The sequence below is a fragment of the Tauraco erythrolophus genome, chromosome 13 (genome assembly GCF_009769465.1).
Source record: "Tauraco erythrolophus isolate bTauEry1 chromosome 13, bTauEry1.pri, whole genome shotgun sequence".
NCBI lineage: Eukaryota > Metazoa > Chordata > Aves > Musophagiformes > Musophagidae > Tauraco > Tauraco erythrolophus.
In genome coordinates, this window is record NC_141477.1 from 11,595,298 (window position 1) to 11,613,521 (window position 18,224).

The 18,224-nt window shown below is 55.9% G+C and overlaps 1 protein-coding gene across 1 annotated transcript; it reads left to right on the forward strand.

Annotated features, from left to right (window-relative positions):
* Positions 1-976: 976 nt before the first annotated feature.
* On the forward strand, positions 977-6,186 carry PLP1 (proteolipid protein 1). The gene is made up of 8 exons (XM_086619904.1): positions 977-1,143; positions 1,791-1,810; positions 3,272-3,458; positions 3,941-4,097; positions 5,016-5,184; positions 5,400-5,473; positions 5,586-5,651; positions 6,115-6,186. The coding sequence occupies exons 1-8, from the start codon at positions 977-979 to the stop codon at positions 6,184-6,186; spliced, it is 912 nt and encodes a 303-aa protein (XP_086476030.1).
* The last annotated feature ends 12,038 nt before the right edge of the window (positions 6,187-18,224 follow it).

Consider the following 18,224-nt stretch of genomic DNA (forward strand, 5'->3'; position numbering starts at 1 on the left):
GAAGGGGCCGGGGTCCCCCCAAGGTGGCCCATCCTGCTCCTGGCCTGCCACAGCCCAGGGACCACCCAAGCCCACCAGCATCCCCAGACCCAGGGACAGCCAGGCCCTGCTACCTTGCTGCCTGGCACAAAGCGAGGCATTGAGGGACACAGCAGGGCTTTGTCCACCCTGTGCCCGCCGGGAAGGGGTCGGTTGCCCTCTTCAGGCTTCCTGTGCTGGCTCTGCAGCCGCAGCACCCAGGGAGCTGAGGGCACCCATGGGAGCTGTGGCACCCATGGGACACGGGGCACCCAAGAGAGCTAGCTCCATCTGCTGCGGCCCTGGAGCCATACCCATCACTTGTATGGCTGTGCCCACCCGAGCGCCATTCTCCCACGGGCATCAAGGGGCTGGGGAAAGCGGCTGCAGGATTCCCACGAAAGGGTGAAAACTCCTAGTTTGGAGCCCTCCATGCTGAAAGCAGGTCACTGGGACCACTGCTGGTGGGTGCTGGGGGATCAAAGAGGTGACAAAGAGGCATTACTGCTGCCCTGTGGGGCCGGTCTCCCACACTGCCACAGCAGGCACGCCGGGGCAAACCCAGCCTGGCCAGGCCCGGGGGGGCTCCTCAGAGCCGCCGATGAGGGGACACCCCATGAACCTCCCCCCTGCCCCCCAAGCTGCTCTCTTTCCTTTGCAGAAGCCTTTTCCCAAAAAAAGCCCTGCACAGGGCCGTGGGGCGGCTGTGCCCACGCAGCCGCCGGGCACCCAGGAGCTGGCAGCCAAGGGGTGCCGAGGGGGCCGGGGGGAGGGGCGGGGTCCTGTCCCTTTAAGGGGGGTGGCTGTCACTCAGAGAGCCCTTTTCTTTGCTGGAGAGCGGGAGGGGCACCCAGAGCGGGAGGCAGAGGGCGAGGGACCGCCAGGCCGGCGAGCGCTTCCGCAGACAGCATCGCAGCAGCCGAACGGGCGGTCGGGGCACTTGACCAAGTCCAGCGCCATGGGTGAGTATGGGGTGCGGGTGGCAGACGCTCGCAGAGCTGTCGCTGGGGACTTGTTCCCACAGCAGAGCCCCCTGAAACTTTCCTCTGGCACCAGTCAGGTCCCGCTGGCCGTGGTGTGGCCATGCCAGCCGTGGGAGCTGCTGGGGGAGGATGCCTTGGCACGGTGGGGATGGCATGTTTTTTCCCAAAGCGGTTTTCTGTCCCTATATGCTCATGTGCTGTCTGTGGGGACAGATGCCATTCCCACAGCCAGTCCCACCCAAGCCCTCGCCACACAGGCTGGAGAGATGAGAGCTCCTGACCCTGGGCTGGCGGGAGCTGGGAGGTCCAGGCAGGGCATGAGACCTGTCACAGCTTGTGCTGCTTGTATGCCAGCAGCCTTGGGAAAATAAGGCAGTCCTCGTGCCTTAGTTTCCCTGTCGATACAGCAGAGCTAATACTTACCGGCATACTGCCCAGGGCATCGGGGTGCTCTGTTCCCAGGGGTGCCCATGGGTGCCGGCATCCTGCCTCCTCCTGTCTGCAGTGTATTGTTTGTCTCCAGCAGCAGCTGAGTCCGGGTACAAGGCCTGGGATTGTGCGGCACAAGGGCTCTTTCTCTCCTCCCTTCCCCTCCCCAGGCTTCCCCAGCACAGCTTCCCAAAGCCCAATGGGCCAGACCTGTGGCAGGGAGCCTGCCAGGTCCTGCCATGTACTGGGACCCACAGCCCCCTGGAGACAGAATCATTCACTGTGCCCCAGCCCCAGGTACCTGCCACACCCCTTCCCAAGTGACCAAAAATGAAAATAAAATAAGCATGTTTGGCCCAGCACCCCGCTGGGTGTGCAGGGCCGTCCCCATGGGTCCCAGAAAGGTTCAGGGAGCAGTGCTGGCCAGGAGGAGTGGGACCTCCCCTGGACCTGCTGCATCCAAGGCAAACAAGCAAGAGGGGTCCCAGTGATCCCCATAGTGCTGCCTTTGTTCCCTGTTTGCTCTCAGTATGGGCAGCCGCCAGCGTGGCAGTGCCAGGACAATCCCTCATTGTCCTTGGTGCCACTTCGCGACCTTGCTCCCAGCAGCGAGGGGAGGGCACTGCTGGCCAGGACCCCACAGCTTTCTTGTCCTTTGAGGGAGGAGATAAGCACTGTGGGACCTGTGGAGGGAGCGTGGGTTTGGGAACGCTTCCCACGGGTGCCTTTTTGGCATTCAAGGCACAGATGTTATGCCCAGACAGGATGTGCCCATGCCCCGGACAGTGGGGTGCCAGAGCCCGTGGCTTGGGGAAGGGGAGCAGCTTTCTTGCACAGAGGAGGATGCTGGTGGGTGCAAACCCACCTGGCTGCTTGCCCCCAAACCAGGCATGAGAGTGGCTGGCTGAGCCCCTCCAAACCCAGCCCATCGGGAACCTGAGCTAAGGATCCTGCATGTTAGAGCCCAGGCATGCAGAAGGAGCAGGTGCCCATAGCTTCACTGCTGAAAAAATCCAGCATTTAGGCAATCCAAGCAGCATGCTGGCACACGCCCTCGCTTTCCCTACCCACACAGGTACACATGCTCTCTTGACAAATAGCTGTCCTGGAGGACTAATTAATTACACAAGCGCTGATGTTTGGGGAACTAACGTGGCTCCTCTCCATAAACACATCTGCCTGTGTGATGGGGCTGCTGCAGCCCGAGCTGCCCACAGGGTGCCAGGAGAGGAGACAAGTGCATCTCAGCATGCCACCTGGAAGCTCAGGGTGCTTGGAGTGCATCCCAGCTCCTCCCATGCTCTTCCAAGGCCAGGCCATGTTGCTGGGTCTCCACTGGGGTTTGTCTCAATGGAAGTGCTGGGTTCCCCTCCATCTTCGATGGTTAAAGAAAAATGCAGGCAGCTGGCATCACTGTTGCCTGCAGCTGGGCTGTGCCAGCAGCAGGGAGCCCATTAGCAGCTTGTTGGCCAGGTCCCACTGGCATTACGCTACATCACCTTTTGTTTCCGTCTTGTTTTGCAAGGGTCTGGCACGGCTGGCTCGCCTTGTCTGCCCCTCCGTCTCATACCCAGGGGCTGCCTTGTGGCCCTGGTCCCCCACACTGCTGTCATCCCCTGTCCGTGGGCACGCTTGGATGTGAAATTGCCTGGCTGCTTAGAGAGCTCTCAGGGAAGCCGCTCTCCAGCACCACAATGAATCATTTCTGGGTTTTCCTTCAACCTGCTTCCCTCTTCCCATCAGGCACCTTGCTCACCCTGTGCTTGCCTGCTGCTGAGCTGCAGGCTCCAAGCACTCCCCATCCTGGCAGTTCCGTCCCACTTCACTTCTCTTCTCCCTAGGTTTGCTCGAGTGCTGTGCCAGATGTCTTATTGGGGCACCTTTTGCTTCGCTGGTTGCCACTGGCTTGTGCTTCTTTGGAGTAGCGCTGTTTTGTGGCTGTGGGCACGAAGCCCTCACAGGCACTGAGCAGCTCATTGAGACCTACTTCTCCAAAAACTACCAGGACTATGAGTATCTCATTGACGTGTAAGTACCCTGCTGCGGTGCATTGCCCTCGCGCTAGGGCCCCTTGTGTCTCCATCTTGCTCTGTGCTGGGAGGAGGTGTCCAGCCAGGCTGGCCAAGGCAATGCTGTCACCCGGGCACCACGGAGACCCCAGGCTGCATTTGCCATGTGCCAGTGCCGTGGCTACATGGCAGGGTCCAATGGCCACTTGCTTCCGTTTCATGCCTGTTTTTATCTGACCCTTGCTAGGTGCCCTCGCTAGTGCTGGACCTCTGCACAGGGTAGGTATGGAGGGCATGGGGGAGCTGGCAGTGGCCCACAGCGTTGCTTGCCATGGCTTTGCCCTGGCTTGTTCCTCTCGTGGCTTCACCCTCTGTTTCGGTTCCCCTGGGGTGGTGTGGGGTGGGCAAGTCATGGCTGCCCTGGCCATGCCGCACGCAGGGCTGAGCTCCGCGGCACTGCCCCAGCACCTGAACATCCCTGCCCACTCCTCTCCCTGGCAGCATCCACGCTTTTCAGTACGTCATCTATGGCACGGCCTCCTTCTTCTTCCTCTACGGAGCCCTGCTGCTGGCCGAAGGCTTCTACACCACTGGCGCCGTCCGGCAAATCTTCGGGGACTACCGGACCACCATCTGTGGCAAGGGCCTCAGCGCAACGGTAACCGGGGGCCCGAAAGGGAGGGGAGCGCGAGGCCCCCAGCGAGCTCACTCATTGCAGCGGGTGTGTCAGTGTTTGGGAAAGTGGCTAGGACATCCTGACAAGGTGATCTTAACTGGGGTTTGACACTCCTTCGCGCGCCTGCAGCGGGTTCGCCACGCTCGGCGTGGCCAAAGGGCAGGAGACTGCGGCCGTCCGGGTTTCGGGGTATTCCGAAGGGAAGCGCAGCCCAGCTGCCCTCCCCCAGGCCTGCCGTGGCTCCCGGGGACCAAAGCAGCCCAAATGGCCACACGTTTAACGAAACTGCTTCATGTTTAAGCGTTGGTGGGGAGAGCCATGAGCATCTCCGTGGTGCCGGCAGCCTGAGGCTCTCCAGCACACAGTGCCCCCAGGGTTGTCCTCTCTGCTGTGCTTGGGGACCACAACAAAGTGCTGGCAAGGGGAGACCATGGCCTGGGGAAGCAGAGGGGGATGGCTGCGGTTCCCTTGGGAGTCGGTCGGGGTGGCACCGCAGAGGGAGGGCAGGAGAGCTGCACGTGCATGCCGAGGCGGGTTTTGCAGCTGCCCTCTCGCAGAGGCCAAACCCTGCTCGGCCGTGGCTGCGGTTCCTCCCCTCCCCACCACAGGACGTGACAGCCATTCTGCTGCCGCTGCTGGTCACCCCACGCACGTGTAGGTGACCACGAACTTGGGGCTGGCACTGGCCCTGTGAGCCACTGGGACACCCAGCTTGGGCTGCTGCTCTGTGCTGGCTACTTGGGGATATGCTGGGTTTGGTGGGCGGTGTGGAACCAAATGCAGGCAGCATCTCCGTTTCCTGCCTGTCCTATGCCATCTCCTGCCTGGAGACCCTTGCGCTCCCCTGTCCCTGGCCCCTCGGTAACCATGGCTCTGCCTGGCTTGTCCTGCCCCTTGCAGTTTGTGGGCATTACCTATGTCCTGACCATCATCTGGCTCCTGGTCTTTGCCTGCTCCGCGGTGCCTGTCTACATATACTTTAACACTTGGACCACCTGCCAGTCCATCGCCAACCCCAGCAAGACCTCAGCCAGCATTGGCACCCTGTGTGTGGATGCCAGGATGTACGGTGAGTGCTGGCATCATCACCCAAAAGCCAGGGCTCAGGGCGGAGGAGAGGGGATGGAGGAGAGGGCCCAGGCAGATAAGGCTGGGATAAAGCAGGGGCAAGTGCTGAACACCCCCAAAACACTGGTTGTACGTGACACATGTGGCTGTAGGAGGCTGAGCAAGGCAGCCAGCTGGTGGCCATGCCCTGCTCACCTGGTTCTCTGCATCTCACAGGTGTCCTGCCCTGGAATGCTTTCCCTGGAAAGGTGTGCGGCTCCAACCTGCTCTCCATCTGCAAGACCAGCGAGGTGAGCACCTCCTGTCACTCCACATGCACTCCCCTCAGTGGGTGGCCTTGGCACTGGCCTCCCCATCTGGCACACAGGACCCTAGGAGCTCACCCCACCTCTTCCCTCACAGTTCCAGATGACTTTTCACCTCTTCATCGCGGCCTTCGTGGGGGCGGCTGCCACACTAGTCTCACTGGTGAGTCGATGCTCCCCCTGCCTGGCCATTCTCCTCCACCCAGTGAGGATGTGGGGGCAGAGGACAGCGGAGGTGGTGGGCATGGACATGACAGAGCCTGTGCTCGTCATTTTCTGGCACGTAAGTGCAGATGGCAAACTCAGGCCATAAGAAGGTAGAGGTGGCTGCTGGAGGGGATCTGAAGAGGCTTTAGGAGACCACTGGGGAGAGGTCCTGCTGCCAGTGCACTGTTCCTTGCCTTTCCCCGGCTCTCCTCTTGGTTTACACCTGTGGTGAGACACTGTGGTGTCCCACCAGTGCAGTGAGGCCATGGAGCTCCATGGGACAACTGCCCTATTGGGGTGCTGGGCTGAGGGATGCCACCTCAGGCACACCCCAGCGAGGAGTCCCACTCCGCTTGCCCTCCTCGCCCACAGGATCTTTGTTTCTCCTTCTCCCTTGCTCACTCTCTTCCTACCCACAGCTCACCTTCATCATCGCCGCCACCTACAACTTTGCCGTCCTCAAGCTGATGGGCCGAGGCACCAAGTTCTAGCCCGTGTGGTAGAGCCCAGCCAGACCCAATGCCCTTCTTTTCTCTAACCCCAAGGCTTTAACACTGCAGCCACCCGACACCAGGTCTCCTGCGTTAACTGCCTTCGCTGCTGACTCTCCTCCTCTTCTTCCCTCACATCCATTGTGCTGAGCATGACCAGGAAGGAGAGCTTCCCACCAATGGACACCTCTTCATGCACTTTTCTCTCTCTGCTCATCCATAACTGGCTCACTGTAGGGCCAAGTCCATCAAAACCAGCCAGAGAAGAGGAGGGACTTACTCCAGTGTCCCAATGTTGCCTAGGGATGAGCAAAGGCCTTCATGCTCCAGGGAGGAGAAAAATCCGTGTAGGTTGCTCCATGAGTAGCAAGAGTCTACCTAGAGAGAAAAGGAAGTTGGCCCACTCCTCGTACCATTGCTAGAGACTCTCCTGGAGCTGTCTGCTGTCACCACCCATGGATGGAGTATAAGAGAAGGATTTTTTTTTCCCTTAGTAAAGAAAGATGAATTTACCCCAAATTGACTGCTGCAGCTAAGGCAAAGGGAGTTCAGGGCAAGGATCTTCCCACTGCAGAGAAGAGAGTGCTGACCCCGATGCTGATAAAGCCCTAACCCAGCTGCCTCTATTAAAGCCCAAAGAAGTTTGGTGTCTGTAGACAAGGCGGACTCTTGGCTTTACCCTTCAGGCAGCAGAGAGGCAGCAGATAGGTTCGACTGAGAGGAGACATCTCTGCATTGTGCCCCAGGAGTGTAAAGCCAGAGCCATCCCTCCGTGGGCAAGGGATGACCCTCTGGACTGCGCGCCTTCGCCCGCCGTGCCCTGCAAGTGCCGCACTTGCCGCACGCTCTTGTCCTTCACAATGGTGCTCTTCTCTGGGGTGATGTCTGCTTCTCTAACCTCCGCTGTGTCGGAGAGCTTCATTTGTTTCTCATCCATGTCAAACGTAACTTTCTCTCATTCTGTCTCCCTCTTCCCCTCACTTTTTTCCCCACGTTTCCTGCAAGTCAGGACAACTGGCAGCACCTTGCTTCCAGCCAAAACCCATGAACGTCGTGAGGAGGGAAGGAAAGGCGGTGGTTTGGGGGTCACTGGGCAGAAACACAGCTGGTCCCTGCAAACCAGGTCCTTTCCGGTGTCAGTTCAGTCTTTTCCCATGGAGGGGGGCAGCGGGGCAAGGGGTTTGGTGGAGATGACCTCTCCCCTATGATCAGTCTCCATGGCAGCTGGAGGAAAGCCCTCTGGCTGGGTAGCATGGGTCCAGCCAGACCTGCCAAAATGTTGTTTCCAGCCCTCCCTGCCAACTGGTATTTTATTTTGCTCTTCCCTGCCTCTCCTTAATGCTAATCTTAGTGTTTATTTATTGGAGAAACTACTTTCAGTGGCAGACTATAGCTCCATCTTGCATGGATTTTTTTTTCTCTGTATTTTTTTTCTTTTTTAAGTGCCAGTTTCAGCAGAGGCAAGGATAAAGGAGCAGATCTGCTGAGCAGAGCATTCGAAGGATCCTTGCTGCCAGGAATGCTGAAATAGGTTGGCCAGGCTACCAACGCACACAGGCTGGGGAGGGGGGAGATGCCAGAAGGGATGGCAGGGTGGGGAGAAACCAGTCAAGATCTGGAAATTCACATCAAGGTTATCTCTCTTGGGGGTTTGCTGGGGTTTTTTTGGTATCCATTTAACAAAAAAATAACTAGATCCTCCTTCCCACCCTTGTCCCCAGACCCCAAATACACACACGTATGCACACATGTGCACACACACGCAAAAAGAGAGTTAATCAACTGAAAGTGTTTCCTTCATTTCTGATCTAGAATTTCAACTTGTTAACAAGCAATAAAAACGAGCAAGTTTTTAGAGACTTATCTTACAAGATGTATTTTATAAAAATTAAAGAAAATAAATTAAAATTAAGAACATTCTGAACAAGATATATGTCTGTCCATCCATTTGTTGCACTGTCTTTCTCACTCTCCTCTCGCCTCGGCTGAAAAAAAAAGTAGGGAAGGGGAGGCTGCAGAGGAGCAGCACTCGTCAGCCCCACATGTGGGCCAGCAGCCCCCGTGGGACTCTGCCCAGCCCTCCTTCCCACCCCAGCCATGAGGTTCACAACCCTGACTTCAAAATCTTTGTTCCTAGCTGGGGAGCCCGTAAAACTTCTGTTTCTCCTCCAGCCACCCAGAGGAAAGCTGGGGTCTTGTAGGAGCCACTTGCTCATATTTGGTGATGTGCTGCTGCCCTTTAATACTCAGGCTATGTGGTGACAGCCTCTGCCACATCTCCTAATGTAGCACCTACAGCGCAACCACCCCAAAACCAATTGGCACAGCTCAAGCGAAGCTCACCAGCTCGCATCAGGTAACGCACATGGCACGAGCACATCCATAGCCATGCAGGATGCATGATTCTCTTACTTGCCGAGAGCCCTGTGTGAAGTACAAGTCTTGTTTGGGCATGATGGTGACTCGACTATTGCAGGGCCCTGTATGTCCTGTCTGCGTGCTCCATGGGTGTCTGTGTGCTCCATATGGGTGTCCACGTCCTCCGTGGGTGTCTGCGTGCTCCATGGGTGTCCATGTTCTCTGTGGGTGTCTGCGTGCTCCGTGGGTGTCCGTGTGCTTCGTGGGTGTCCGTGTGCTCCGTGGGTGTCCACGTGCTCCAGGGGTGTCTGCATGCTCTATGGGTGTTTGCGTGCTCCATGGGTGTCTGCATGCTCCGTGGGTGTCTGCGTGCTCTGTGGGTGTTCGTGTGTTCTGTGGGTTTCTGTGTGCTCTGTGGGCGTCTGCGTGCTCTGTGGGCGTCTGCATGCTCTGTGGGCATCTGCGTGCTCCATGGGCGTCTTGTGTGCTCCGTGGGTGTCCGCGTGCTCCGTGGGTGTCTGCGTGCTCCATGGGCGTCTTGTGTGCTCCGTGGGTGTCCGCGTGCTCCGTGGGTGTCTGCGTGCTCCATGGGTGTCCATGTTCTCTGTGGGTGTCTGCGTGCTCCATGGGTGTCTGTGTGCTTCGTGGGTGTCCGTGTGCTCCGTGGGTGTCCGTGTGCTCCATGGGTGTCTGCATGCTCCATGGGTGTCTGCGTGCTCTGTGGGCATCTGCATGCTCCATGGGCGTCTTGTGTGCTCCATGGGCATCTGTGTGCTCCGTGGGCATCTGTGTGCTCTGTGGGTGTCTGTGTGCCATTTGCCACAGGGTCGTTAACAGTTTGCGCAGGGCTGGTGCATGCAGACGTCATCGGCTGGTGTCTTTGTGCCCCTGAGCAGAGGAATGCTACCCTTAGATGCATATTTCCACAGCAGCTATTCAAAAATGTGGCTTCTCTTGGAAATTCCACGAGGAACTGTGCTCAGGAACCTCTGGGGAACAAGACCATGGAGGGATGCTCCTAGCCCCATGTTCAAATCCTGGCACCACTCCCGTTTGCAGCGGATCTGCCCGAGAGATAGATTTCAGCAATGACTAGGTTCCCATGAGCAGCAGGGTGGGCTGAGAGCCAGCAGGCTGCTACTTACCCACGGCCAGGACCCTTGCTGCTCTTCCTAAACAGCTCTCTAGCCCAAAACCCACCCTCTCCTCTCTCCCCTGGCTTCACCCCATCCAGGCAGGCAGCAAGGCTTCCCATGCAGCCTGGCCAGAGGAGGTTTAGCTCATGCATTGCTGCTGCCCCAGCTCAGTGCACATCTGTGCCTGCACACTGGCCGTGCTACAGCTCACAGAAACCCATGGGGTTGCAGCCAGCATCAATGAGGCCCTTTGTTCCCTGCATTCCCAGATGCCATCACCCTCCTCTCCCCATGCTGAAAGGGCCCTGTGTGTGTACGACCAGCCGCTGGGCAGGAGCAATCCAGGGAACAAAACATCATCTCTTTCTCTTGGCAGAGACTGGTGCCCCCTGGCTGGGGTGAGGGTTGGGGACAGCAGTGCGAGGTAGAGTGTGAAAGTGGCCAGCATGACCAGGACACTGGGCAAGTCTGAGGGCCAAAGGACACATGTAGCCTCTTGTTGAGCATGCCCTTGGCTGTGTCTTGCTGCCACTCCACCTGCGGATATGGGACCTGCCCTCACAGCTCCCTCCCTAGGCACCCAATGCCCTCCAGGAATCAGCTGAGAAAAGACAGGGAATAAACATCTTTGTAAGTGGCCCATCATTAGAGCTCCAAGGAGGGAAGCCAGTGCAATAAAACACTTTCCCTCTGTCTAGTGGCTGAAATGTGGCTGCAGTTTGATCCCACAAAAGCTGGACCAGAGGAAGGGACCCTGGAGCAGGTCCCATGGACTCCCACCCTTTCATCCCATGCCATGCCGAACTGAGATACAGCCCTGTGCTGCTGCTAGCTAGGGACACTGAGCAAGCGAGGCCCTGGCACAGTGAACACAGAAACCTCCCCTGCAGGGAAAGGTGAGGGGGGGCGGATGGCGGCACCCAAGGGTGTTCGTGTAGGGACGGCCATGGGTCCCCAGCCCGCCGCTGACACGGCTTCCAGCGGCAAAGCCCCACCAGGCTCATGCTCCCCCTGGCCGTCTCCCTCGTCCGGGGCGGGATCGACTCTCCCGGTCTGCCGGCTCCTGAATCTCCGGTCCTCCGGCTCCTCCCCGCGGCCGCCGGCCGCAGCAGCAGCTGCCCGGGCCGGCGCTGCCGGGGCGCAGCGAGGCGAGGGGGCGTCGTGCCCCGGTTCTCCCCCCGGCCCTGCCTCCCGTGCGCTGCGTGCCCCCCGCCGGGGCACTGCCCTGCTTCCCTGAGGAAGCCCTCCCTGCCAAGGCACGTCTCTTGCTGAGGGTGCCCTGGGAGCCTTCAAAACACAGTCAGCCCACAGGCCATGCATCAGAAAAAATAACTACCGTTTCCCTCTAGTGCCTTCATTTATACTGGGCTGTCCTGCACGGTCCAGCAAACAAAAGCCACCCGAAACACCCAGCTGCTGCCGTTCAAAGCACAAGCAATTCCCTAACTACACGGCATATCCCTCTGAAGCCATGCAGGCAGGCGCGCTCCCCTGCCTTGCTCTCCTGAGGAAAGACTGCGCAGGACGAGCAGGAAGGCTCAGGGAGAGGAGGCAGTGCCAGAGGCAAAACCAACAGCCACCTGCTGCCCTGGCTCAGCCCTCCATCCCTCCACCATCACTCGGCAGAGCAGGCAGCGGGCACACCAGCCATGGCAGGGCACGCTCATGCTGCTCCTCACCGGCAGCTTGCCCAGCCCTGTCCTGGCTTCAGCTCGGGCAGGGAAAGGGCTGCGAGGGGCGAGCCACGCACTGGCACAGGCAGAAGCTGGTGACCAGCCCTGCCTGCCAGGGCAACGGCATGGTACTGCTGCCCATCTGCCCTAGAGGAAGGTCTCACCTGCTGCCTTCTCAGGTACCCAGTTAGTTTTTCTCCATTTCTATGCACAGTTTGGCTCTGCTAGGGAGATGCCTGGGGGCGAGGAGGGAACAGCAAGCAGGAAGTCACACAGAATCACAGAATGTTAGGGACTGGAAGAGACCTCAAAGGATCATCTAGTCCAATTCCCCTGCCGGAGCAGGACCACCTACATCAGATCACATAAGAACGCGTCCAGGCAGGTTTGGAACATCTCCAGAGAAGGAGACTCCACAACCTCTCTGGGCAGCCTGTTCCAGTGTTCTGGTACCCTTACTGGGAAGTTCTTCCTCATGTTTAAGCGGAACCTCCTATGTTCCAGCTTATATCCATTTCCCCTTGTCCTATCACTGGATGCCACTGAGAAGAGCCTGGCTCCATCCTCATGACAGTCACCCTTTACATATTTATAAACATTAATGAGGTCCCCCTTCAGTCTCCTCTTCTCCAAGCTAAAGAGACTCAGCTCCCTCAGCCTTTCCTCATAAGGGAGATGCTCCACTCCCTTCATCATCTTTGTGGCCCTGCGCTGGACTCTCTCAAGCAGTTCCTTGTCCTTCTTGAACTGAGGGGCCCAGAACTGGACACAATATTCCAGATGCGGCCTCACCAGGGCAGAGTAGAGGGGGAGGAGACCCTCTCTTGACCTACTAACCACGCCCCTTCTAATACACCCCAGGATGCCATTGGCCTTCTTGGCCACAAGGGCACATTGCTGGGTCATGGTCATCCTGCTGTCCACCAGGACCCCCAGGTCCCGTTCCTCTGTGCTGCTCCCCAACAGTTCAGTCCCCAACTTGTACTGGTACATGGGGTTGTTCTTACCCAGATGCAAGACTCTATACTTGCCCTTGTTGTAAGGACTGACAATAGCACAGGCAGACTCTACTTGGCTGCTCATGAAGACAGGAATCCTGTGTCTGCACACGGCCACATGCAACCTAAGGACCTAAAGGACCCCTTGAAGCCACCAGGAAAGAGCTACTCCACCAGCCATGCAAGCACTGGGATCAAGGGGTATCTCTGCCCACCCCCAATTGCTTTTGCCAGAGCAATTGCCTCAGCAGGTAACCCACCATTTCACTGACTGTCCCAGGCCTGGGTCTCCCAGATGAGGGACTCTGACTCAGCTGAGGCCTTCAGGCAACCACTGTCAGAGCTGCCATCACCTCCCACCTTGGCAGAGCAGGGAGTGCTCCTTACTCCACAGCAGAGCACGTCAGTGCCCCGGCACCGGAGCTGCAAAACTCTCTGTTAAGAACTGGAGCCTGAGTGGGGTTCAGAGGCTCCTGAAAGGCATTTTTCAAATGTTTCGAATGCAGGGGTCTTTTTCGAAAAGTTTTCTAGCCGGGACCAGATCTGCCACTGTTGGGGGCGGTGTAGGCGTAGGCGGGTTGCTGCGAGAGCCGGGGCGGTGCCAGCACACCCGCGGCTCACTGGGTTATAAATAGCCTCAGGGAGGGCAACGACCGGTAGTTGCCCGCCGAGTACAAGGCAAGCAAGCCTATTGTTCCTGCCTAACGGAAGGGGGGCAACTGCTGCTGCTTACAGTTCGTTGGACAGGATTTGAAGTGCTTCACCTTATCAGGGAGTCATGGTGGCTTCCCGGAGGAGGAGAATTGTGCTTTCTGCATCCACTCGAAGAGATATTGGTGTTCAGGTCACAGGCTGTGAGGAATGTCATAGCTTTTCCCTGGTAGCTGGGAGCCATCCTGAGGATGGCTGTGTGAGGTGTGAGCAGGTTGATGACCTGCTAAACCGGGTGGCGCAGCTCCAGGATGAAGTGTTGGAGCTCAGGGAGGAGGTAAATTAAGAAAAATTAGGGAAAGCGAGAGGGAAATTGACAACTTCCATAATCTGGTTGTGGCAGAGCTGAAAGAAGAAGTGAAGAGGTTAGAGGGGATCAGGGAATGTGAGGAATTAGGGGACGGGGGCAATGGCACAAGGTCCCTGCTCGGAGTGGCAAGTGTAACCCCCGCCCCCCTAGGTGTCCTTGCATAACAGGTACGGTGCTCTGCAAGGGGAACTGGATAACACTGAGGATGATGGTTCTCCCTGCTTGGAGGCGTCACCAAAGCCTAGTCAGACTGCCGTCGGCATTAAAACCTCATCAGTAAGGAATAAAAGATGGGTCATTGTCATTGGTGACTCACTACTTAAGGGAACAGAAGGCCCAATATGCAGACTGGACCCACTGCACAGGGAGGTCTGTTGCCTCCCAGGGGTCAGAGTTAAAGATGTCAGGAAGAAGCTTCCTTCCCTAGTATGGCCCTCAGATTATTACCCCCTTTTGTTGTTTCAGGTAGGCAGTGAGGAATTAGTAAGAACCACTCCAAGGACAATGAAGAAGGACTTCAGAGCCTTGGGGCACCTGGTCAAGGGATCAGGAGCACAGGTCGTGTTCTCCTCTATCCCTCCAGCTGTGGGCAATGATGAGGGATTAGGCAGGAAGTACCAGCAGATTAATACCTGGCTCCGAGCCTGGTGTGTCCAGCAGGGGTTTGGGTTTTTTTGACAGTGGCTGGATCTGCAGGAGGCCAGGTCTGTTAGAAAGGCATGGTAATAGCCTGTCCCACAGAGGGAGAAGAGTTTTGGGAAGGGAGCTGGCAGGGCTCATAGACAGAGCTTTAAACTAGGTATGAAAGGGGGTGGGGGTGAAATCAGGATCACTGGAAGGGAGCCGGAATGCAGTATGCCAGTGCTTGTGGGGGAGGAATGCACTAGCACGATCGCGCAGTCTTGTGAATTAGCAAGGGATCAAGGTGTCATGCCGGGTTGCAGACAGAGCACAGGGGTTGTTGAGGGGTTGGTTACTGTGGAAACATCTGAGCATCTTCAGGGGGCTCCAGGTACCTCATCAGGGACCCAACTCAAATGCCTCTATATGAATGCCCACAGCTTGGGCAATAAACAAGAGGAGCTGGAGATGCTTGTGAGCCTGCAGCGCTATGACCTGATCGGCATCACAGAGACATGGTGGAATGACTCCTGCGATTGGTGTGTTGGACTAGAGGGGTATAAACTGTTCAGGAAGGACAGGCAGGGGAGACGAGGAGGGGGTGTTGCCCTATATGTCAACGAACAGCTAGAATGCATGGAGCTCCACCTGGCAAGTGATGATGATAGAACCGAGTGCCTGTGGGCCAGGGTGAAAGGAAGGGTAGGAGACTTTACAGTGGGAGTCTGCTACAGACCACCCAACCAGGAGGACCAAGTGGATGAGACCCTACATAGGCAGATAGGAGTTGCTGCTCGTTCACAAGCCCTGGTCCTCATGGGGGATTTTAACCACCCTGATATCAGTTGGAAAAACAACATGGCAGGGAACGAGCAATCCAGGGGATTCCTGGAATGCATTAATGATAACTTCCTTATCCAAGTGATAGAGGAACCAATGAGGAGAGGTGCCATGTTAGACCTCGTTTTTGTCAATAGGGAAGGGCTGGTAGGTAATGTTGAACTCGTGGGTAGCCTTGGATGCAGTGACCATGAGATGGTGGAGTTTGAGATCCTAAGGGCAGCTAAGAGGGGGAAGGTCAGCAAGCTTGAAACCCTCGATTTCAGAAGAGCTGACTTTCGCCACTTCAGGAACCTCCTTGGTAGTGTGCCATGGGATAAAGCCCTGGAAGGACTGGGAGCCCAAGATTGCTGGTTGACTTTCAAGGATCATCTCCTCCAAGTTCAAAGGCATTGCATCCCTAAAAGGATGAAATCAGGCAAAAACACCAGGAGACCTATATGGATAAAGAAAGAACTCCTGGCTAAAATCAAATACAAAAGGGGAATACACAAAGTATGGAAGCAGGGACTGGTAACCTGGGATGAGTACAAGGAGGTTGCTCGTGCACTCAGAGACCAGGTTGGAAAAGCTAAGGCCCTGACAGAGTCAAATCTGGCCAGCAATATTAGAAATAACAGAAAAGAATTTTATAGGTATGTGAGAGAAAAAAGAAAAACGAGAGAGAATGTGGGGCCTCTCCAGAAGGATACAGGTGACCTGGTTACTGAGTACATGGAGAAGGCTGAAATATTCAACAACTTTTTTGCCTCAGTCTTCACTGGCAACCACTCAAACCACACCACCCAAATCACAGAGGATGCTGGCTGGGTCTGGGATAGTGAAGAACCACCTGGGGTAGGAGTAGATCAGGTCCGGGAACACCTAGAGAACCTGAAGGTGCACAAGTCCATGGGACCTGATGAGATACATCCACGGGTCCTGAAGGAACTGGCGGCTGAAGTTGCTAGGCCACTAGCCATCATATTTGAGAGGTCCTGGCAGTCTGGTGAGGTTCCTACAGATTGGAAAAGGGCAAACGTAACCCCTATCTTTAAAAAAGGGACCAAGGACAACCCGGGAAACTACAGACCAGTCAGCCTTACCTCTGTGCCAGGTAAAATCATGGAACAGATTCTCCTGGTGGCTGTACTAAGGCACATAAAAAATAACCAAGTGGTTGGTGACAGCCAACATGGCTTCACTAGGGGCAAGTCATGCCTGACTAATTTAGTGGCTTTCTATGACAAAGCTACAGCGCTGGTTGACGTGGGTAAAGCAACGGATGTAATTTTCCTGAACTCGTGCAAGGCGTTTGACACTGTCCCACATGACATCCTTGTCTCTAAAATGGAGAGACATGGATTTGACAGATGGACCACTCAGTGGATAAAGAACTGGCTGGATGGTCGCACTCAAAGAGTTGTGGTCAATGGTGCGATGTCTACATGGACACCAGTGTCAAGCGGTGTCCCTCAGGGGTCTGTTCTGCGTCCAGTGCTGTTCAACATCTTTGTCAGCGACATGGATGACGGCATTGAGTGCACTCTCAGTAAGTTTGCTGATGACACCAAGTTGTATGGTGCTGTGGACTCACTTGAGGGAAGAGATGCCATCCAGGGGGACCTTGATAGGCTTGAGAATTGGGCCAGTGCAAACTGCATGAGCTTCAACAAGTCAAAATGCAAGGTCCTTCACCTGGGTCGGGCCAATCCTAGGCACAAATACAAACTGGGCACAGAGTGGGTTGAGAGTAGCCCTGAAGAGAAGGATTTGGGGGTATTTATAGATGAGAAGCTTAACATGAGCCAGCAGTGTGCTCATGCGGCCCAGAAGGCCAACCGCATCCTGGGATGTATCAAGAGAGCGTGGTCAGCAGGTCAAAAGAGGTGATTCTCCCCCTTTACTCTGCTCTTGTAAGACCCCACCTCGAATACTGTGTCCAGTTCTGGTGTCCCCACCATAAGAGAGACATAGGTCTGTTGGAGCATGTTCAGAGGAGGGTCACAGAGATGATCCGGGGGCTGGACCACCCCTGCTACAAGGACAGGTTGCAGGAGCTGGGATTGTTCAGCCTTGAAAAGAGAAGACTTCGGGGGACCTAATAGCTGCCTTCCAATACCTGAAGGGAACCTACAGGAAGGCTGGGGAGGGACTTTTTACAAGAGTGTCCACTGATAGGACAAGGGGAAATGGGTTTAAGTTGAAGGAGAACAGATTTAGATTAGATCTTAGGAAGAAATTCTTCAGTATGAGGGTGGTAAGACTTTGAAATAAATTGCCCAGAGAAGTTGTGGATGCTCCCTCCCTGGAGGTGTTCAAGGCCAGGTTGGACAGAGCCTTGAGTAGCCTGGTCTAGTTGAGAGGCATCCCTGCCCATGACAGGGAGGTTGGATTAGATGATCTCTAAGGTCCCTTACAGCCTATGCCATTCTAGGATTCTATGATTTTTTGACTCTTTACATTTTTTTGCTCATCGTCAAATGCATGCAAGAACATGCAGTCCCCAAAGACTGTGTTCCCATAAACCTCCTTACAGCTGTACTGCTGGGGAGTCAGGCTCTGGAGCTAGGGAGTAGCTGCACTCAGGAAACACAACGTGTGAGCAGCCTCAGGCACCCAGAGAGCAACCTCAGGGCATTTGCAGCCACGTGGAGCTACTTGGCTAGCAGTTCTAGAGAAGATTTCAGTTTCCTCAGCCCACCAAGCAGCTGCACAGCCTTACTGCTGCAATACCTGGTCCAGAGTAGCAAAATCCTCAAGAGGGCTGTGGGAGAGGGATGGATGGGACCAGAGGTCTCCCCATCACTCCTCCTCCTCTGCAAGCACACAGGCATATGCTACAGTACTGGTTCCACATAGAAGCAGCTTACTGCTTTCCTTTGGAGACATTCCTTTGCCCTCCAGGGATCCATCCTTTCTCCAACCCATGACAAAACCCACTGGGCCCTCCACTATTGCTTGTGGTGGCAAAGCAGGGAATGAGCGAACAGCCTCACTATTGCTTCTGCCTCTGCTCTGCATTTCCTCACAAACTTCTCACATCAGGGGAGTCAGTAGTTCTGATCGTTTTAGACCGTCACTGACGTGTGACAGCCTCACCCAAACCCTGCGACTCCTCCAAGGCTGGGACCATCACTCCTCAGGTTACATTGGCTATGTTTTCAGCTGTGTTTTGAAACAGCTGAACTGGGGTGCTGGAGGCCTCCAGATACTCCAGCCCACATTTAAAAAGCAGGATTCTCAAGGACTTGAATGTTGCTCACCAGCCTGGACTGCGGCACCAAGGACACTGTTGCATCTTCCACAGCCAGGAGGAAATGGCCTGCCTCTTGTAGGCAGGATCTGTACCTTGAGTTAATTGGTTAATTAGTTAACTCAGTCCAGCTGGGTAATAATGATCAGATGCCAT